This window comes from Excalfactoria chinensis, chromosome 8 (genome assembly GCF_039878825.1).
Source record: "Excalfactoria chinensis isolate bCotChi1 chromosome 8, bCotChi1.hap2, whole genome shotgun sequence".
Taxonomy (NCBI): domain Eukaryota; kingdom Metazoa; phylum Chordata; class Aves; order Galliformes; family Phasianidae; genus Excalfactoria; species Excalfactoria chinensis.
The window spans coordinates 17,506,160-17,529,300 of NC_092832.1; the positions used below are offsets into that span (position 1 = coordinate 17,506,160).

At 38.5% G+C, this 23,141-nt stretch overlaps 1 protein-coding gene across 2 annotated transcripts; it reads right to left on the reverse strand.

Annotated features, from left to right (window-relative positions):
• Positions 1-158: 158 nt before the first annotated feature.
• On the reverse strand, positions 159-23,088 carry DNAJB4 (DnaJ heat shock protein family (Hsp40) member B4). 2 transcript variants are annotated; one of them, XM_072342901.1, is made up of 5 exons: positions 22,992-23,071; positions 8,424-8,560; positions 6,739-7,024; positions 3,595-4,169; positions 159-2,042 (listed from the first exon to the last, which is right to left on the reverse strand). In XM_072342901.1, the coding sequence occupies exons 3-5, from the start codon at positions 6,947-6,949 to the stop codon at positions 1,809-1,811; spliced, it is 1,020 nt and encodes a 339-aa protein (XP_072199002.1). In that variant the 5' UTR covers positions 6,950-7,024; positions 8,424-8,560; positions 22,992-23,071; the 3' UTR covers positions 159-1,808. The 2 variants fall into 2 exon arrangements, with proteins under 2 accessions (XP_072199002.1, XP_072199001.1); XM_072342900.1 differs by lacking the exon at positions 8,424-8,560 and having other exon boundaries at positions 22,992-23,088.
• Between the last annotated feature and the right edge of the window lie 53 nt (positions 23,089-23,141).

Here is a 23,141-nt window from a genome sequence, read left to right on the forward strand (position 1 = left end):
CAAGGACACACTGCTGGTTCATGGTCAGTTTGTTGTCTGCCAGAAACTCAAAGTCCTTTCTCAACAAAACTGCCTTCCAGACAGTGAGCCTCAAGACTGTACTGGTGCCTGGGTGCCTGTACTTCAGGGAGCAAGATTTCTACCCACTGAACTCTGTGTTGTTTTTTTTTTGTTTTTTTTTTGGGGGGGGGGTTGTTTGTTTGTTTGGTTGGTTGGTTGGTTTGGACCACCAAAGCCCCTCTTAAGACCAGCACAATCAACACGGTGTCATCAGCCACTCCTCACAGTACTGTATGACATGCAAACTTGCTGAATGTGCATTCCATTCCATTCCACCATCCAGGTCTTTAACAAAGATGCTGAATATTATTGGGTGTCTGCATACACCACTAGTGACTTACCTCCAAGTGGACTTTGTGACACTGATAACAAAACCCCTGTGCCCACTCATTCAGTCACTTTTTAATTCATCCCACTGTCCGCCTATCTATCCTGTACTTTTCCAATTGCTAAAGTCAAGGTAAAGAACACAGACTGTTTTCCCATTATCCAACAAGCTAATCACCTCACTGTAGAGCGAGGTCAAGCACGATTTCAATTTTGTAAATCTATGCTGATCTTAAATCACATTACTGTCTTCCATGTGTCTGATTATGCTTTCTGGGAGGATATTGTTTCTCATCTTCCCAGGGACTGTGTTAAGGCTGACTGGCTTGTAGTTCTTCATATCTTCTCTCTAGCTTTTCTTGAAGACAGGAGTGATATTTGCTTCTTACCAGTCTATAGAAACCATTCTTAAACCAAAAGATAATTGAGAGGCCTTGCAATAGCATTAGCTAGCTTCCTCAGCACTTCCGCATGCAACATGCCAGGTGTCACAGACTTTTGTATATCTAGTTTAAATGCACTTCTGTGTTGGTTCACCACCACTGAGGTAACGTTACCCCTTCCTTGTTTCAGGATTTCCTTCTGGTCTCAGGAGGCTGGGACTCCTGGTCAAGACTGTGTTACTGGTAAAGACTGAGGCAAAGAAGGCACTGAGTACCCCAGCCTTCTCCACGTTATTTGTCACCCAGTTTCCCTGCCCCATTTAACAACAGGCCCACACTCGCTGTATATGTACTTGTACAATCCTTTCTTGCTGTACTGTCTGAAGCATGAGGAACTATTCAACAAATGGCTACTCTCTCCTCAAGCTACACATCCTTTCCTAGACTTGTAATGCAGATCCCTCGCATTCTGATGAAATAAAGAAAATACCTTCATTTCAATGGGGGGCAATTTAGGAGACCAAGCCAATTCTCCCAGTCTATGCTTCGTGCAGTGGAAAGCAAAAAGCCAAATAGTATCTTTACTGTTTTGTAATTTAAAATATTTGCACGTGTATATTTCTACTACCACGTCCAATTTCTATATAAACCATTTCTGTTACAGATAGAGTAGGGAAATAAGGAATAAAGTACTTAGTGGCTTGAGTACTTTATCAGAAATATGCGTTGGCTTTGTAAAAACTGACTACACTTCATATTAAGCAAAATACTGAATAAGCTTTTCTGATTAGGAAGATCTAATATAAAATATGAGTGGTTTTCCCTGTAAATTATACTGCAGAAGTCATCTGTATGACTTGTACTTAACTCTTCTCATGCAGCATTACAGTATTTCCCCCCACCCAACCCACAAACAAAACAAAACAAAAAAAACAACAAATATTCCACTAGTTGTTACACATTGCACTTTTAAAGCACAGACTTGCCAGTCTTCTGCATTTCCAGTGTCCTGCTTAAACAGTTGACATAGTCCTCATTTTATGAAACTGGAAGATTCCGCCTAAGTACTTCTTTTGATGCTGGAGAAATGTTATCTGGAAAAATTACTTCAAACTCTATAATTAAGTCTCCACGTTGGTCAGGATTTTTGGGAAATGGCAAACCATATCCTATAATTCTTCTTCTCATCCCAGGCTTTACAACTTCATTTACTGTCATGGGTATGGTTCTTCCTTCTATTGTTGGCACATTGATAGAGCTGCCACACAATGCCTAAAGAAAGATTGTATCATAAGAAAAATAGGTTGGTCAGAACATTGCTTATACCTACAATTGAATTTTATTTACAAATGACTAGCATTGTAAACAGAATACTTCCACTGTGAAGTGCAAAGATGTAGTATTAGTAAGTCTAGTATATCTTGTCAAAATTCAAATAATCTTATGTAATAACCACTGAAGAGTGAGTGAGTTTATATATCTTTCCATGACTTTATCAAGTAATATGGTAATTGAGCACAGGGCAAACACACAACTCACAACCTTCCAATAGCAAATCTCTAGATACTGTAAAATTTCTACTGGGAATTTAGAATCTTGTTCAATTTTTTGTTCACACTGCACAGGGATTTTCTCTAATACTTCCATCAACTTACATTACATCAAATAACACAACATTTAAATGTCTTTAAGTAGAGACAATCAAATTTGACAGTTGTTTTAGGAGAGTATTTGTGATGGTCGAACAAAAACAAACTATTTTAGGAGTACCAAAATTAAAACATCATCAGGAAGATCAGGTTTTTCTCCTGCTTTACCCAATGGTGTGTTTTCGTTACTAAGACTTCTGATAAAGACTCTTCCAGCTTCACTTCATCCTATATGCTTGGTCTATACTGATGCATGTTCACTACTATCTAACAGCGCAATAAACCTACATAGGCTTTTATCCATAAAGGAACTGTACTACCCACATCATTAAATAGTTGTCTTCCTCCTTCACCATCTTTTAAGTGTTTCATCTTACTTTAAATGTATTTTCAGATAGGAATCCTTTAAGGGAGCTCATGATATGCACAAAGAGCTCAAAATACAAGTAAAAACTTGCTCCTTCACCTAATACTAATTAAAAGAAAATACAGAACATACTCAGCTATGTTAAATTTTTAAATTATGACCATTGCACAGCTTCAGATTCTGAAGAACTTTCCTTGGTTGTGTGATTCTTTCCTTTTGAAAGCCAGTGTGTTTTGTTCTTGGAACAGAATTAAAAAAAGCTATAGCATTTTTGTTGTTATATATAGCTCCTATAACACCTGTTCTCAATAATTTATCCTCATGAAATCAATCTCTACCTACTTTGAAATCACACTGAAATAACGTATGACATAAAAAGGCAGGCTTAGAATTTGTTGGCACTGAAAATATTTAAGAAATTTCTACTTTATTCTATGGAAGCAGCAATCATATCATACAAGAAACGAGCATACTATCTTGAACATATTTATAGATTTAGCCTATTAAGTATTTATATGGAAAGGTAAAGTAAAAACATTTAAGCCATATCAACTTTTACTTTCACTCTTCCATCTTCATTCTCCACCTCCTCTATGGTAAACAGCTTTAAACAGTACTCCATTTATATCAAAACAGATAGTGCTTCCACTATAAATAACTACATTCTGTAGCCACATTCTTACGAGAGAAATGCTCTCTTTAGAACAGAAGAAAACACTTTATTGCTGTCATTTAGTTTTTGCTGTGTAGCTATTGTACCACATTATAATAGGGTTGAACACTGAGTTCCACTAAAAGAGAAACTTACCTCCCTTAAGCTGATCTTAACAGGATAGACAATATTTGATCCATCTCTCTTGAAATGAGTGTGAGGTTTATCTTTTATGATAAAAACAATGTCAGCCGGAATTGTGTTGGGTGTTTCATCACCTTCTTTTGGAAAAGTGATTTTGGTGCCTTCTTTCCATCCCCTTTTTATTTCAATAGTGAGAATTTTGTCTTCTGTTCGGACACTTCTACCATCTGGGTTCAGCCTTTTTCGTGAAATCCTCATCCTCTTTGTGCAGCCATGATATATCTCTTCCAATGACACCTTAAGCTCATGAATTACAGGGGGATCTTGTTTACGACGTAACTGGCTACCTACTGTATTCCTTTCTCTTGGAAAACCATTCATACTGAAACTAGTGAACGATCCAAATGGATCACCATCCACCTCCATGTCTTCAGTGTCTCTACCACCAGGCATCCTCCTTCCAAAGAAGATCTCAAAAGGATTTGTGCCACCAAAGAAAGCTGCAAACGTAGCATGTGGGTCACCATGGAAGGAATACCGGAAGGTACCACCCTGTCCATCAGGTCCTCCAGCTCCTCCTTTCAGACCTAAAAAAGACAAATAAGCAAAATTTTATACAAGAAAGCTTATACTAACATTCCATTTATCATAGAGTGGAAGAACAGATATCAGAATTGACAAGCAGAAAAGGTCTTTGGGGTAGAATGGAAGGACTCCTCTTCAAAGAGGGATTACCAGACTACTCAGTATCAGCTATTAATTCAAATGGTAATTCTCTCATTCCCTACTGTTCAACTCTAAACTACTGTTGATAAGCTTTACTTCTGTTTCCCTGCAACTAATTTTGAGAATAAAAGAACAACACTCAAGCAGTCATACTGCTTCTTTAGCAATCAGTGCAAAATCTCAAATTTATCACAGTTAATGATGTCATGATATAAAAGGGAAGAAACTTGGGAATATAACTAACTCTATCCAGTCACAAAAAAACCCTCAGAAGTTCTTAAGACCTATTTGTGTACGAAAATCTTCTATAAGCCGTCACTGTCTATGTAGAGAAAACTAAAACAAATCACAACCCACATTGTTCTCAAATAACTCTGCTCCACCTCGGTCTTCCCTAGGAAGATATCTACATTTAATGTCTTCCTGATAAGACTTCCCTGATGATTGTGACTCATTGGTCCTTTGTACTTCCTGACTGGGTTTGCAGTAAGTTCTAAATGCTTTTATCAACTCCTACTAGTTTGTTTTTTTTTTTTGACTTAATGCACTGACAGTTTCAGAACACCATCCCAAACCTCTAAGAAAAAAATTGAAAGCTTTGTAGGACACTTAGTTTGTAACTCACAATGTTCAATTTTTTTTGTTTGTTTGTTTGAAAAACTGAAGCTGTTTTTGTTTTTGTTATTTTTTTCCTAGTTTTGTTGCTGTTGTTCCATTTTGCTTAAGACTTCTATGCATAAGCCTAATAACAGTTACCAGCAGTAACCAAGAAAGTCATCAGAATAAGGACACCTTCCCCCATCTCAATACCATGCCATTTAAAAGTACTTTACAATGTTTAGTGCTATCCACATAGTACAAAACTGTTAATGGTAAACAATCTGATCAGTAGATCTAATCTATGGTAGCAGTACGACACCTCCTGGAATAGCTGGTCAGAAGTTTTTATTGAAGGTACATCAAGGTTCTTCACTGTAAAAATACACTGACATTTCCTGCTTACTATACCCCTCCTCCTCACCTTTTCCTCAGAACTACTAATCACACTCTTTGAAGCAATCAATGGAAAAGCTTAGAGAACAGCTGAGTCATCACAAGGTATTTCCAGAGTCACCACTGCTACTTTTAACATTTCGCTCAAAATAAACCAACATACATTTTGAACCTCTAGACTCAAGTATGTATGCTAGGACACGAACGGCTACACGCTTTACTTCAAGCTGCCTGGGAAAAGTGACATAAAAATGCAACTTTGGGACAGCCATTTGAGATGAACTACTGTACAGGAATCAAAAATTCCAATGAATCACAAGGTAAATAGTTTTATAATCATGTACAGAAAAGAGGTGTGGAAAATGGGAATTAATGCAAGGAGGCAGAAGACCAAGAGGCAACCTAAAACTTTTTCCTAGAATGCTTCAGAAAGAGCACTAAAGGTTTGGACACCTGCAGTAAAAGAAAACAAAAAACACTGCACCATGTGCAGGAGCTAAAGGCCTTCTGCATGACTTTATAACAATTTTTTAAACAAATGCATTAAGCCCCACAGATGACAGAGGACCAAATTTCATACAAGAACTCGCGACTTCCTTCACAAAATAATGCTAGGTGTCCTTTCTTGCTCTCTCAAAAAAAGGGGGATGGAGGCTTGAATGAATGGCAATGAATGAGCGGACATCCTTATTTAAACAAATAATGACTTCATCTGGAATTTCTGATAGTGTAACTTTAAGGGGAGGGTTGTTAATGTCCTCCTCTGTTATTCAAGCATAAGACTGAGGCAAAGTCATGTTGGTCAAAAATAAATTAAAAAAAAAATAAAATCCTCTCCAGATAACCATTTTAGGATAAATATGACATTTCTGAGGCCTCATTCTCTTGGCATGTTATCACTGTTTACAATTAAAGCTAAAAAATTGTTCTGGTATTTCATGACATCAGCCAAATTCTTTCCTCCCTAGGCAAGAAGCCAAGGACAACTACAGACTGGACACCTGGGATTCTGCTCAGGACTGCCATGCTGAGATCAAGCAGAGTGCCCTTTAACAAAATCTTAAAGCAGAATTCATCTCTCCAACTGCATTTCAAAAAGTGCTAGAGTAAGGGAAGGCGGCAGTAAGATGAGATCCCAGAAAGCTATTTATGGGTCATACAAACTCTTTCAGTCCAATGACTTTCTGCCTGTGAATTAAGTATTTGGGACTTCTAAAACATAAAAACATTAACAGAAGAAATTAAAGCTAGACCATCATTAAAACTGTGCCATACATTTTACACTATAAGTATAATAAAAATGAGACAAAAAAAAAAATCAGCGGTACAGACAAAATACCTAAACTCCACACATGCTCCTATGCATCTCCTGTGCTTATTTTGTTTCTTCCATAATGAAAGTGGCCCCTCACAAATTTATATCAAAGATATACATACCTTCTTCCCCAAACTGATCATAAATGTCTCTCTTCTTGGGATCGCTGAGCACTTCATAAGCTTCTGCAATCTCCTTGAATTTTTCCTCTGCATGAGCAGACTTGTTCTTATCCGGATGCCATTTGAGCGCTTGTTTTCTGTAAGCCTTTTTGATATCCTCTTCAGAAGCCCCTTTCTCAATTCCCAGAATAGAATAATAATCCTTCCCCATCCTCGGCGTTACAGGAATTTAGATTTTCCTTGTTATAAAGAAACTAGTATCCAGTGTCTCAGCAATGCAGAGAAGCTAGAGAAGGAAAAATAAAGATCAAATTTGGCAATTAAGTAAACAGAACAACAACACAAATCAAACTCTGATACGCTAGAGAAACGTTAGATAGCCTATCCGTATTTCATTCCTTCCGCTGTTGCTCATTTATAAATAATTACACACACAGGGCAGGACACAGCCCTCTTTAGAGTCCTCCCATCTAAACTACGTGTCTCCGGCTCTTTCTAGAACGACAAATACTACAGGGCGTCACTTCCCAGACTGCCCCAGCTGAACAGTCTGCACAGTTCATTTGCTCTCAAGCACGCACACACACAAACTATTGAACTATTTCCTCCCTCCTCCAGCAACTAGAAAGTTTAAATGCTAAACAGTGCAATGCAGTGCCTTTCACCAACAGGGATGAACCCAACCACATCTAAAAGACATAACAACTCTAACAGAGATTCAGTAGCTCATATTAAATAATTACAGCATTTTACTTCACAGTTTATGCAGAGACAACTGTACATGCAACTGCTTTCTGAACATATAATTAACATGGATTTGTACACTTTCCAGCAAAGACCGTGAAGTACTTGACACCTAAAGCTAACAACAAAGCTTCAGAAAGACGAACTGCATTCATTTAAAAACAAAATTAACTCACTCTCAACTGCAGTTGACTGCAGCTGAGTACCATTAAGCAGTAAATCAAACATGAAAGAAACCTTAAAATAAAAAACAAAAACAACCAGAAGCAGATCAAATGTGTGGGATATTTTTTTCCTCCCCCCCCACCCCCTTTGACCTCTCATTCTGTAGTGGCAATATCAAGCCAATGCAAGTATTGCAACATATCCAGCCAACATTAGTGTTGTCAAATGAAAGCTAACAGAAAAATACCTAATTCCTGAACACTTCTTTTACAACATGTAGTTCAAATTTTAATATTTAAGGTTTTCTAATGCTCTGCGGAGGGAATGGCATCAAGTTTCAGACTGTTAGATTTCCTTCAGTTGTTATGAAATTATCCTTGCTTGTCAGGATGGTAATAAACTTTAAGACTAATTAGCACAGCTAGAAAAATGCTCCTTTCTGGAAAATAAAAGGATTAAAATATGCCAATTTTAGTCATATCTGGAACTTACGCATAAGAAAGCTTCTCCTAGACTCAAATTATCTTCCCTATAGTGCTGCAAAGTTTAAGAGAGTATAAATCAGATAAAGGACCCTCAAACTCAAGAAGAGAATGCTAATCCTTAGATTAACTGGTTTCGTTCCACTAAAGAAAACAGCTTCTGAAGTTGTTTTCCAGATTCCGCTCTAACTTCAAAGAAGATGAAATAATGACTGAAAATTCCTTCTACAATAGAGTACTATAAAAAGAGATATCTCAGCCCCTTATGTTATCACCCTATTCCCCACATCTTACCTGTTCTTTCTCACTGTGTTAGACTTGACCAGATTCCCTCAATGTATCTGGGATTTGCTTAGATTTTTTTCTAATCTCCTTGGAATAGCAATGGGGATGAAAGATGACATTTCACCACAGCCATGGATTTTGCATACCTGTAATTAATATTTCAAAACCAACAGAGGTGAAAGGGCATTGAGAAGAAGAATTTGATTTGTTTATCACCAAATCTCTCAGGACTGATTTAAGTTTTTGGAACACTGTGAGCCACAAGGTTACAGAACAATTCTCTTCACAGCTGAAGGAATAAGTTGTTGTTGAGCTCTACATGGAACAAAGCTAGTCTTTTACTAATTGTCCTTTTCTCCCTATCATTAAAAATCGCTGGTTTTGTTAATTTACCATTCCAGATAACCTCTCGTAGATCCAGATCCTAAGTTGAGGATTTTTCTGCTATCAAATCCCTAAGGCAAGAAGGGTTTAACAGGTTGAATTAAAACAGCACTGAAGCTGATTTCATTCAAAACATACTACTATCCCTTAGAAGATGTTTTACTTATTTAGGTTTTAGTGGCAGCTTTAACTTTATTATGCTCAAGAAATAGCTGTGAATACGATAAATCATCCAAACTCAGCAACCACAGTCACTCTGAATAACAGTAGCAAGCAAACTTCATTGACAACAACAAACTATTGACAAAAACAAAATTCAGCACAGCCTTAAGTCCTCTTGCAGAAATAGCAGTACAAGGAATCTCCATGCTCAGCTGTTCTCCCATTGCATGATTTGAGGAAACACAGTGGGGTCACACCTTACATCACTTGCAGTGCACTGAGAAGGACCACACACTATTTGTGTGACCATGGTGACGTATCATAGTGCTGTCAGAACAGCAGTACCTCAGACTAGTCTCGGATTTATCTTTCATTAAGTTTATCAAAACCTCTGGTCATTGGAAGTGGCAGAGCGTGCATGCACTAGATTTAAAAGCAAAGTATAAGAACTTTATTTAATATAATGTTCTCAACAGGAAAAAAAAAACAAACATGTATTTTAATTATCACAAGGATACCTAAGGAGTTGCAATAAGCATGGCTTACACTGCCACCTACCATTCTATAAGACACAGTAATTAATTTCCCAGGTTTCATTAAAAGATATAATAGCCAGGATTTCTCCTTAAAAAGCTTCTTCCACTCAGGCATCAAAACTTAAGAAGTCACAGTGAGAAATTTTGCTGACAATCACAGTGAGTAACTGTTCAGGCATCCTTTCTGTAGGGGCCTGCAGAGAGAAACACGCTCTTCCAGCACTAGTGCCAAGTTATACCCTAATTAGGTAAGTTATTCTCTAAAAATAATAAGATTGAAGACTCTGAGTGAAATACAAAGCAATGACTATTTCTACTTCTACTTCCTGCCTACTTGATGGGACAACCGAAACACAAGGTTCTATAAAGCATGATCCTTCTTTCTCTCCATATATTCCATCTTTTTCATCATGTAATTAGAGATCTTTTGTTATTTTACCTATGTTCCCCCTTCAGTGTTGTTAACAAGAAAATCCTTTGGGCACTGTCCATAACATGAACTTCTGGCACTGCAGTTCCTTCAAATAAACACAAGCGAACAGAAAAGAAAACAGCTATTGAAAAACCTCCTGTATTTTTTTTTAATGCTATAATCTTTTCTCCTCCGTTACCACATGCTAGAATCATAAGTATTATAAATAAATAATCAACTGTGTAAAGATTCTGTTTCCCATGCGTTGAATAAGTTATGGTTTGAGTTTTTAATACCTATATTATCCTGTGCTTAGAAAAAAAGAAAAAAAAAAAGGTGATCACCTAGTGTGGGGCAGATGAATTCATTTATGGGATCATTTAGTTCTTCACAGGTTTCTGCCTTTCTACTTCAAAACCTCTCTCTTTTGCAGTAGTATTCAGAACCATCACTGGGCATTCTGTCAGCGAGTGCTTCCCAGAGTCCTTGCATTAGAGTAACACCTTTCTTCTGAGGTTAGTGTTTGGGTTGGAATACCAGGAGGTACCTACCCTGCTTATGCCCACAACTCTACATGCAGCAAACTGGGGTGCCATCTCACCATCTATTTGGACTTTTAACTGAATTTTGCCTAGGGAGCACTAGGAGCACACAGCCTGGTAGAATTTAGGTAGCCAAGACTTGCCTCAGCTCCTTGTACATGACAAGCCAGCAGTACTGCATCCTACAACTCACTGATGCCTCCCAGAAGCAAGCCACTAAGTTAGGCAGCTATAAAAGTCAGTAAAACTGTCATCTAAGGCTTTGATTCAGAATGCTCATGAACAAGCACTAAGCACATTCTCAAACATACATTTTCATTAACACATTTGTCTATGACACCACCTCATATACACAATACAATCTGCCAGTTAGCTACCATTCTTCCTCATCCTGCTGTATCAGCATTTCTAAGTGATACACCACATGAACAAAAAGCTGATGGTTGAATCTTTGCACAGCCAGATACAGTAGCTGGATTCAATCACTGTCATATCAAATAGCACTTATGAAAATATCATTTAGTCAATTCTGGAAAACCGTTTTCTGCCAAACTATGCTCAATGATCACAATATTATAAGAAATACCAACATCAATTGCCAAGTTCAGATTCTGAACTTCCAAATGCCTCACTCCATAGTGGAGAAAGGAATAAAAATAATGGAATATTTCAAATGCCTGTGCAGCACGTGAAATCTCAGACACTAAAGAAGCACCTGAAACACAGCTTATGTGACGAATCCCAACCGTTACAAAATCATAGTCTATGTCTACTTTATATCCACATACTTTCAGGCAGCACATCATTTGGTAGACAAGAAAGAAATTAAGTTCTGAAACAATGCTCAGCATGAAAAGGCACACTTTTGTAGCAGAAGTTTTCTAAGCAAACACACACACACACATATATATACATACACATATATATATATACACGCATATACATATATGTGTGTGTGTGGGTTCTTCAGACATCCTCTACACAAATAGCTTTTACTCTAAAGCATGTATAGAGACTAGGTATTAGTAATGCTTGACCACATGATTCCCTTAACACTGATTGAGGTCAGCTTCTGATGCTGTGTATATCACACTTAAGTACTAAAATATCAAGCAAAGCAAGAAATTTACCCACTTTATCTACAAGATATACATAATAAAGATCAGATCTCTTCTTTACAGTGTATCATCACAAACATTAAGTTTAATTTTCAAATAAAGTCTGTAGATATTCTCCTAAATCCTGTAGATATTTTCCTAAATTCTACTACAACACTGATCTAAAGGGTCTGATGGCTAAAAGCATAGTATTTCTCAAGGCTTTTTAGCTGATAACCAAGTATTCAGAAACAGCTGCTCCCAGAAAACATCTCTTCCAATTCTTACAAGCCACATTAGGGAACTCAAATTCCAGGTTAACCATAAATTAGCACCAGTACAAGGTTAGCTTAAGGAAAAGCTCCTAAGCAGAACTGTATCTTCCCTTGAAATAGCTGAAGTTGAACAAAAATACTCATATCTCCTTTCAATTATGGCTTTTAAAAATAAAATAAAAAATAAATTCCTCACATGTTAAAGCCTCAGACAAAACTGCAAGACAGGACTAGATCACAGAACAAGTTAAAGAGCAAATAAAACCACAAAGGCAAATTCCAGACAGATCACAACTATAAATACACATGTACACATAAATGTCAAAGCAGAGGAGCCAAATCTCTACCCAGCAAAAACTTCCACAATTAAGTAGTATCATATTTGCAAACTCACAAGAATGAATGCAATAAAATTGTTTTGTTTAATAAATCCGTTTTAAAGGGTTTGAAGAAAGAGAATCTATATATAATAGTTTTCTGTAAGGGCATCCACTATCTTCCTAGATAAAAGCATTCTGACAATAACTTTTCTCCTCACCACCTCTAACACAGTATGTCATATTCTCTGAGCTATGTTTATGCTTTGGGACTGTGCATAAAATCTTAGACATATAAGCCATATTCACAAATACATTAAGTAACAATTCATGACAGAAGCATTCAGTAGTTGGTCTCATCTACAGAAATAAACTTCAGTGTCGGTAACAGAAGAGGCAGCGGATACATGTAACAAAACGTGACAGAGCATGAACAGTTCTAACTAGTCAAAGGCCCCAGTTTCATTTAGTCATTCACATCACATCCAAGTAACTGCCCAGAAATTTCTTGGAGTGAATCACAGAATGTCTTGGGACCTCAAAGATCATTTAGTTCCAATACCCTGGTTGTCACTCACTGGATCAGGCTGCTCAGACCTCATCAAAAGTGGCCTTGAATGCTTCCAGGGATGGAGCACCCACAGCTCTCTGAGCAACCTGTGCAAAATTTAATGATTTTACTTCTATTCGCTGCAGAAATATGTTACTAATGTGATTTAAGTAGAAAGCTCACTGTAGATAAGGATACTGGGGTTTGAGTTTACATTTAAGTAATCATAAGAGGAAAGCGAAACACCACACAGAAAATTTAAACTATCCATAGAATGACAAAGTTGCCATAGATAGTAATATTAACTTCACTGAACAGCATACTTCAGTAACGTTTCGTATTTTTGTATGGCATATGTGGTGCCTTCAAAATACTCTGCTCAGAAAGAATTCAAAGTGAAAAGCACCATGAAGCACTAAGCACAGTTTAATGAGAAAGCAGGAGGGGAGCTGACCTGAGTCTCAGGTAAGATTTTACACCAAACATGGCTGCCAAAATCACCAAAAATATGAGCAGGTTGCTAGTCATATGCATACAGATTCTTCACATAGCCAACTTATAGGTCATCAACAAAGAACTGCCTTCTCATGACTGGTACTTGCCTTTTAAGTCACAATCTCTACTATAGTTGAAGACCAAAAATACACTTGGAAGAATTTTCCAAGTTTCACCTCCCACTGCTGTGAAGGAACAGTCAACATCTTAAAGCAGGCAAAGTTCTCAGAACTCAGTTATGATGCATTGTTTTGGCTGGATCTCAGCCAACTAGGTTTACTTCACAATGGCATGATTAACCTCTTCAGGCAACTGCACTTGGAAAAAAAAAAAACTAAAGGAGAAACTCAAGCGTGGCTGCAGAAGACAGGAAGTATTTTCATCTACAGATTAAGGATTCCCTAAATTCTTTTCAGACCCTTAGAGACAATAATCATTTCAGCTTCCACTCACGCAAAAGATTGTGAACAAGGCCTCTTCTCCAAACACAAGTTGATAGATCAAGAACTAAAATAGCCAATGATAAAAAACACTTAACAGATTCCTTCACGTTACTAACAACACGTTTATCACACACAGTTACAAGCTTCAGAGCACTATGATGTCATTGTCATGCTTTTGTAAATATGTACACAGAAAAAATGCCCTGTGTTGGTAAGGAAAAACATTTTCTTAATCTCCTTACTGTTGTTAAAGAGAAAAAAAAAGGAGGAAGCCGAAGTTACACTTCACTCAAGAAAAATGTTCGATTTTGACAAGTTCAACACCATCTTCTACTAAGCTTATCAATTAAAAAGAAAAAACAACAACAACAACAACAAAAAAACAGAAAAATCTAAAAGAGACATGAAAAATGTGAGAAATAACTGAGAAGGCTTGAGGTCTTTGGTCTTAAATAAATAAATTTATATATTAGATATATAATATATATAAATAGATATATAGATATAAATATACACCAGTAGAAGACAGTTCCAAAAATAAACTTAAGAAATCCTGTAAGTGGTAAAATTCTCTGCCAAAGGACAGTGTAAACTCAAAAAAAGTTCCAGGGGGATCCCAGAGAGAAAAACAAGCCACAGAAGAGATCAGGCCCAAGTTAATCAACAGAGAAGCCCAAGAGGAATTCTCTGCAACAGGAAGGTGGGAAAGAAAAACAATCAGGCTTTTGCTTTATTCTCACTTTGCCTAAAGCAACTACTTAAGACCACTTCTGAATGCAAATCACTGGAATAAACAGACCGTTTAGTGGACAAGCAGTTCAGCATTCTCAGGAGGAACAAACTCATTAGATTCATGAAAATCTCAGTGCAATGTAATTCAGCAACTTCCATGCAAGAAATAATACTTTCCAGTTCAGAGCTTCGGTTGCAAGCATTGGCACTTTGCAATCAATCTCACAATTGCTGTCAAGACATACAAGTTCAGCCAGGCACTGAAGTTCTGCTTCAACTAATGTATTAGTAGAAAAAAAATGCGTTTGGATACTCTATATTATAAGAAAGCACGCTAGAATAACTACAGAATAGTTTTTTGTATGAGCAGTAAACTCCTATCTACGTATACTTACTTATATTGCTTCAAAAGTACATATACTTAGAGCACATTGTTTAAAACCTACTGGAAATTAATAAATCCAAATATGACCAGCAACCACACTGCTCTCACTTTCTCTCCCACCACCTTACTATCTGTTACTACGAAACAACAAATCAATTGCCTACAGGCTTTCAGTCAACTCAAACACATGCAAAACCTTTAAAAAGTATGCAAGTAGACTTGTACTCTCATTTTTCTATCTAAATGTTTATTATGCAAATGTCGGAAAACAATTGATTTATATCGTCTTCTACCTAAGTGAGGTGTTGAGGGGTGTTGCTTCCAATAGCGTTTGGGGGAAAAAAACTACAAGGCATTCAGTTAGACTAAATAGAGATGTCTCACTATTAACATTCTCAAGAAAAGTAAGGCTTAAGGTAACAGTGAGACTGTTAGATTAAGTTCTATTCTTGCAGCACAGAAGAAACAGAAATTGCCCTACAAGCATAGAGACAGATCAGTCAACTTATACACAACCCCTTCTGTGGTCCAGCATTCACCCCAGAGATTAGAGCTACCTGGAATGAGCCAAAGTAACACTTGCCAACCAGCTCAGAGACCCTGGGAACCATGACTGGCTCTCTGCTAGTTCTTTCACCAAATGAGTCCTGTAGCAGGAGAACTGATCTAATCACAGTGGTATGTGCTGATCAACAGAAAAAGAACAGTGGAAAAACAGTGTGAATTTCCACAGTACCTCTAGCTGATTTTCCTTCTAGAAATTAGAATGGACAAAAAGATCTGAGAAGAAGGCACTTAAAATAGATTTCAATAACCTACACATAGTTATCACAACTACCTCATCACCCAGGAAACCCAGGAGTAGGCTGTCTGAATTAGAGGCTCTCTATTTCAATGGCAGGAGTATACAACAGCTGGTATTTTAGTCTTTACTTACAGAATCGGGAAGGTACACATACAAGCTGCAACAATTTCTTCATGTTCATGTTAACTATGGCAACAGTTCTGTCTGTCAAAGAAAAACAGTCCTAAGGGGTTTCTTCCACCAAACAATAATCATTAACAAACTGTTGTCTCAACAAGGCAGCAAATAGCAGAAAATTCAGGACACTTAGACAATAAGCAGTTCTTACAGGTTAGCTTTAGCTAGAAGTCTTTGGGAAGACGGTACAAGCACAACTAGGATCTGAGTTTTGCTTTTGAGTAGTTATCAGCCTATCACAGGTACTTTGATTTGTTCCATTAAAACAACAACGGCAGCAACAACAAAAAAAAAAAGCACAGTCAATTTTAAATACTGATTAGAGGAACCAATAGATTATACATGATGGAAATATTTTCCTAAGTGAAGAAGATGCTCTACAACTTTAAGCTGAAGACTGAGGTGCCCATCTAGAGTAGCATACCACCAGATCAGTAATGTTCCACAACTAAGGAACATTGAGAAACTAAGTCTGTAAGTCATTTTTTCCTTTTGCAAAAGCATAAGATGGTTGTTTTCTGGCATATCTAAAAAGTTATCAGTAAACAGAACAGCTGGAAGAAAAACACTGAACAACCACAAGCAAATCATAGTTATGAGTCACATGCAAGAAAGGGAAGGGGGAAAGGTAAGTAGAAGATCCTGCATGATCCCTAGTCACGCTCCATTTGTGATATTTTTTCCTGCAACAGTTAAAAAAAAAAAAAAGAAAAAAAGAAAAAGCAATAAAAATCACAGAATAATAGATTTGTTAGAGTTGGAAGGGACCTTCAAAGATCATCTAATCCTACTACCCTGCAATGAACAGGGAAACCCCACAGCACGATCAAATGGTTCAGAGCCCCATCTAACCTGACTTCGAATGTCTCCAGGGCCCCCAAAGCATCTGCTACCTCTCTGGGCAACCTGTGCCCGTCTCACTACTCTTGTTGTTAAAACAAAAACAAACAAACAAACAAACACAAAAACACAACACTTTTTCCTTATACCCAATCCAAATCTCCTCTCTTCTAGTTTGAAATGATTTCCCCTTGTCCTATCACAACAGATCCTGATAAAGAGTCTGTCCAGTTCGTTCTTATACCCACCCTTTAGGTACTGAAATGTCACTACCAGGTCTCCCCAGAGTTTTCTCTGCTTCAGCTGAACAGCCTCAATTCTCTCAAGCCTGTCCTCACAGGGGAAGTGAGGTGGGAGTTTTGTCCCCACTGAAACTACACTCTTAATTTCTCCAGACCCCAGTAAGAACAGGACTAAGTTTCCCGTGTTACATTTGAATCAGAGTTCAATTTAGGTTTCATTTCACAGCCTTGGCTCTTGTGATTGACACAGTCTTAACAATGTCGGAGGGAAAAAAAAACGTTACATATAAAAACAATAGAATAAGATATTGTTTTGCTTTTTCCTTTTTCTTTAGGAGGGTGGAGGGGTGGCAATTTGTCAGTCTCAATGAAGAAAGGAACTGCAAGACAAATAAATCTGCTTGAAAACATGACTCTCTACTACACTGTATTGTTTCTGATTGCTGTAAACAACCTTCATCTTGTTTGGCTGCAGTGCTTTACCAAAAAAGGAACTACACACATTTTAACATTTTTTTCTTTTTTTTTTGCTGCAGATATGAGATCCTGCTGTTCTTACATAAGCAAAAAGGAGATGGTCACACTAAATACTTTTTCCAGTGTGTGTTTGTCATGATCCCACCCAGCTGCTCAGATTCATGCGGTAGTTCCACATGTGAGGCTAAAATAGTTGTGTACAGACAAGAGTTTGATAAGGAGACATCAAGAATAGGTTTTTTTTCACCTGAAAGGCGAATATATATCAGCATATTTAAAGTGACTTGATTTAAATTAAAACACTAAGAATATCCTGTTCACCTACAGGAGCCAAATACAGGCAGCCCGAGCTATAGTTATCATAATTTGCTGTAAGAGAAGTCAAAATAGCTGCTCGTTGTCTTTCAAAGGTTTCAAAAAATCTGGTTTCTCAGTTGCTTGTTATCCACCTCCCCAAGCTGAGCCTAGAAGTTCTGAGAAAAGATGGAAAAGTTTGATAGTCCCACTTTCAGTTACCTCTTATATGGCTTTACCTCTTCAGATGAACAAATGCATGCTGCCCTAAGAAGGAAAGATGATACAACATAGAAAGATGAACAATCAAGTAAAAAAACAAGTCTAGATGGAGTGTGTTCTAGAGAGGTAGCAAATTCCAGCAACTGGTCTAACAGACTATAGAAATTAAGTCAAACTAAACCAATAATGGAAGACTGAATTTTCTTTCTAGGACTTGCTACTCTAGAAAGTAGCATATTTTTGTCATATTTCCCCCCTTTCCTCCTAGTAAAAAGAACAAAAACAAAACAAGGCAGTACATAGAATGGTGAAGATCTCAAGGATATCTACAAATGAAGCTTATTATTTCCATAAATGTTTTATGAAAATATTACACAGAACCAGCTTACTCAAACATAATCCTAAAACCACGGGCACAAAGAAATTAAAAGATCCATTTAGATTCTCCAAAAAACATATCAACATATATATACATAATGTATATATACATAAACTTAATGTAAAGCTCCAGAAACTCCCGCTTCCTCACTTGTCACAGCAAGGGATGACATCCACATCACTGATCTTTTTGAGTAAAATCTGAGATTAACCCAGCAATATTCATCTCTTTCAGATTCTATGCAATGTGGTTACTGAGGCCTGGGCTTTTGACTATTACAACATGATACTTTCAAACACCACACTAAAGTGACAGGCTACAGCTTTCTTTAAGAGGTCATACAGTACTGATTTATTAAAGAAATAATATCCACGCTCATACACAAACTTCATTGCAAATACTTATTTCCCTAAAACTTGTATGCAATTCTTGCATTAGAGAATTTTCAGTTTAGGCAAACATATTATAAATGTGGGTTTAGAAACTGAACAGATCAGTCATGTCAGAGTTTTTAAATCACCTCTTCCACTTTCCCCTCCTCACCCTCAGAAAGGATTTACCATTCTGTTAATTTACCTAATCACCTTATCTAGAGGAAAAGCCTTTCCAGCACTGTCATCCATACTCGGCATGGCAGTTCATTCCCAACTCGATGAAACAGACAAGTACACCAATCCCTTTAATTAGTTATTTTTCCTACTTTCAGATGAGAAGTAGGAACACTACCGCCTTAATTCAACAAAATTGGCCTTTACGTTTTTATTAACAGGACCTGAATGCACTTTCTTCAGAGCTCTGCTGATAGAGCAAAACCTTGAGACACTTCTGTCCCCTACAGCTATTACTGCATTGATATTATCTTCCCTTTAGAAGTCCAGACCTAGCCCCCACCTCCGTTCTTCCTAATCCCTATTCATATGCAATTTCCATACCTAGCTTTACCAGCTAATCTATTATATGTGAGGCCTTTCTCACCTCACCCCTGGGAGGAGTTCTGCAGATGTTAACAACAAGCAAATGCTCCGGGCTCTCAAAACTTTTCTTCCCATGACATCTACAGAAAAACATCCAAGCCTGTAAACGTGTGGGACACTGATGACCACGCTACCGTGCTGACTAACATTATCCAGCAGCCTTTCTGCACTGCATTGTGCAGAGATCACTATACGCTGATTGCTGTCTCACTGCATGCTTCGGTTGTATTTAAGGAAGAACTGCATGTTCTCTGATTTACCCGTCCATATTTGTGACACATCTAACACACTGGTGGCCAAATGCCATTTGGCTGCCTCCTGCTTGGTTTCAGTAGCAAGGCCACATTAATCTTCTGCGGCTAAACTGCCTTCAACCCCAGAACTGGAATTGGCTGGTAGACCTTACGCCTCACCTTGAAGCAAAAAGCCCTTTTTCCCTTTAAATTTATTTATTTTTTTTTTAAATTAAATTTCCTTTCATCTGCCTCATCCCACTTACAGTTTTAGGTAGATACACAGGAACCAGATGTGGACTTAGAGAGCAAATTCACTCTTCCACCCAGAAGCCAAGAAAGTGGTTATCATCACCAAGTGAAGACAAATGGGTTCTGCTTTCACCAAGCTGCAGCAGAGCATGTTGTCCTTCCCCTTCCATACTTCCCACCCGTTCTCATAAATGTTTGGTTTTGTTTTTTTTCCCCTATCCCATCAAACTCCTCAGAAGCAACCCATGCCTCTGCACTTGTCTGGAATTAAGCACTACAGGAACATTTGCTGAATAGGAAAACACGCTGACCATCTGTTAGATCATGCGGGGTAAGTGAATTCTGCACAGTAACCTTCCTATTTCCATCCTAAAAACTGTTCCCCTTAACCCTCATCTCTCTTAAAAGAGAACCTAATCATGAGCACTGAAAAGATTTTGTAGGCAATTTTAATTAATGCTTTAATTTAATCCATCACCACATTCTCTTTTAGGTGCAATTTGGGACTCTGAAATTCATAATTACTACTTCATTGCCCACATGGTAAGTATGAAAGCTCATGACAAGATGAACCATTGTCTGGATGCAGAACACACACTGCAACTCCTCTCAGGAGTCACACATAGGGAGTTTTCTACTGATGGTGTTGCAGATCCTGGACACCTTTTGCTAGCGCAGGAACACCAGCTGACAGTGAGGATCTGAGTCAGTTCACTTGAATCCCCTTACGTACTGAAATCAGCAGAAACCACATGCAAATCTCCCCAGATGAGCAATGATTTGAAGAAAGCAAAGTGGGTAAAACTAGCAAGATCGTTTAGAGACTACCATAACTTCTAGCATATTTAGGCAAAGTTAAACAGTGTCCTGTAACTGAAGAGCTACAGGAACAAATGTATAAGAAAACATAATGATTTAGCTTATGACTCATTGAGAGGAGTCCTGCTTCTTTCAGGACTACCATACCCTTAGATCTGGTCACCATGGACCAATGAAGTTGAAGCATGTTGTTTATAAGGAAAAAATTTAGAAGTTAATGGAATCATGCACTCAAGCACCCTACCATAGTATGAAATTCACTGCATATAATTCTACAGCACCTGAACTACCTAATTTAGAACATCCTCAAGTAGATTTCTGTAGAAATAAGGACTCTTTCACACACACAATATTTGATTCAATTTTCAGAACTCTCCATTATTCAAGTCCATACTATATATGTTAAGACTTGTCAGACTATTAGTAACTATGCATTATATTCTAGTCTGATGACTACTTTAAAAAAAGAAATACCTTTGGCCGGAATACCATGAGATGCCAGTAATGAAGCTTAAGGTAGATTTCTCCACTGCACAACCTTCCTTAGCAACAGAACAAGTTACTGTAGAACAAAAGCTTATTTTACACAGCGAAACAGAAGTCCTCTAAAAGCACTACACAAGTAATTGTTTATCCATCTGCTTAATTTCTTAGAAGGCAGATTTTGAGAAAACACAGTGAGTAACTCTTCAAGTGCAAAACCATCACAGCTGAACATTACAATATCAAGTCATGAAGGAAACTGAATGTTGCAGTTGACACTGTTCAGGGTTAAGCCTTCCCCTACCACCCTTTCATAAGAACAAAAAATTAATCCCATAGGGGCAATTATCTTAACAGAAGCAATATTTAACAAGGGAAAACAGGAAAGTGTGCTTCAGATGTCTGAGTTTCAAGGAGATCAGCACTAAGTGTCATCAGGGGAAAGAGAAGCAACTCTAACTATTGATAAAGGTTATCAAATTAGCTTAAGAATGATGAAAATCAGAGATAATATAATACATTTGTACACAATAATACTTAAGATGCTATTCCTCTCTACTTGGCAAATTTATTGTTCCGACTATTTGGAAAGTCCAAGACTAAGACAGATACTCCCTTCAAGAATGTGAAAGATCGAAGACTCACATGTACATTAATCCTTTATTTTCATTTTCACATGCAGCACCACCTCAAATATTACCAAAAAAAAAGTAAAATCTCCAAAATTAGCATTCACTAATCTTTAGCTGATCATGAACAGAACCAGAAGAACACAGTACTACACAAGAGTTTCCACTAGCCCAAGGCATTATACATATTTTGTAGTCATTAGTGTTACATGCTACTGGCTTGTCTCACAGGTTAACAAGGAGTCATTATCCCATTTTACAATAGAAAGACATTAAGGACACAGACATTTACATCTGCAAAGATGTGACAGAGACATGAAGGGACCAAATGAAGGGACCAATAAGAAACCTGGAACTCCTTAAGGCAGCGTGGGACTACAAGGAAAGTCACAAGAAAAGACAGCACGGCAGTTTCTGATGGAGCTTGTTCAGAGTTGCAGAGCTCAATGGATTCCCTACTGTACACACAGCCCAAAGCCAGGCCAAGTCTAAAGCAACCATCCCTCAAATAAAGAGATTATCCACATAAATGAAATCACTTAAGGCTGAAAGAATCCAACCATCCTTCAGCTTAAAAGTACAGTTTATTTTCTCAAGCACTGAGTTAACACAATCTGTTAAGAAGGTAGTTTGACGAATATAAATTACAGTAGAGCAAAGCAATCCCTTAGAAGCTGTTGTACTGCTTAGCTTCCCTTTAGTCCCTAAGCTACAGTAGGTAAACAGACGTTCTATGACCTTATCTAGAGGCAAAGCCTTTCTAGCACTGTCATCCATACTCAGCCTGACAGTTCATTCCCAACTCGGTCACAAGACCCAAACAGCGCCCAGACAAAGCCCCAGTAGCTCCCATTTTTTCTCACTAAAGCTTACGCTTGCTCAGCCACAAAAAACAAGCCCCCCCGCCCCTCAGTTATCAAAACCGTACAACAGTGAGCTGCAGCAGAGCCGCTCAGAAATAACAGCGGACGCCGCAGGACGAGAACCGAGAGGCGGCGGAGAAAAGCCCGCCCCGCGGTGCCGTTGCTTGGAAGAGCCCCAGAGCCGTTCAACTGAGTGACGCACCGCACCGAACGGCTCACGGCCCGCAGCCCGGCCGGTAACCCTCCAGCCACCACAGGACCTCGAGGCTTCTCCCCCCAAATAAGCCTTTATTATTCTACGCAGCCGTCCCACGGCGAGCACACCGAACAACGGCGCACAACCCTCTGCCGCTCGGGGCTGAGGAAAGCACCGCTGTCACCCGCACCGCCCGCTCCTCCGCCAGCCAGGAAACCCGTCGGGAAGGAACCGAGGCTCCCAGGGCGCTGAACGTCTCCCCGGGCGCTGTTTGACGCTGGCGGGCTGCCAAGCCGCAGCGCTGCCCATCGCCCTCCAACCCCCGCCCGCCGCCTCCCTCCCTCACGCACTCACTCACTCACCAGTGACGCCGCCTCAACCGCTGCCCGGCCCAGCCCTGCTCCCAGCAACCTGCGCGCGCCGCTCTTACTCACGAGCCCCGAGAGCAAATCACGCGAGAGTCGCACACCGCGGCTGTCATCACGTGACGCTTCCAGCCCTATCGCCGCGTA

Coding starts and splice junctions, on each gene's coding strand:
- DNAJB4 (XM_072342900.1), bottom strand. CDS start 6,949: ATGGGGAAGGATTATTATTCTATTCTGGGAATTGAGAAAGGGGCTTCT. Junction 4,170..6,738: donor TGATCAGTTTGGGGAAGAAG/GTATGTATATCT, acceptor TGTCTTTTTTAG/GTCTGAAAGGAGGAGCTGGA. Junction 2,043..3,594: donor TTAAGATCAGCTTAAGGGAG/GTAAGTTTCTCT, acceptor ATCTTTCTTTAG/GCATTGTGTGGCAGCTCTAT.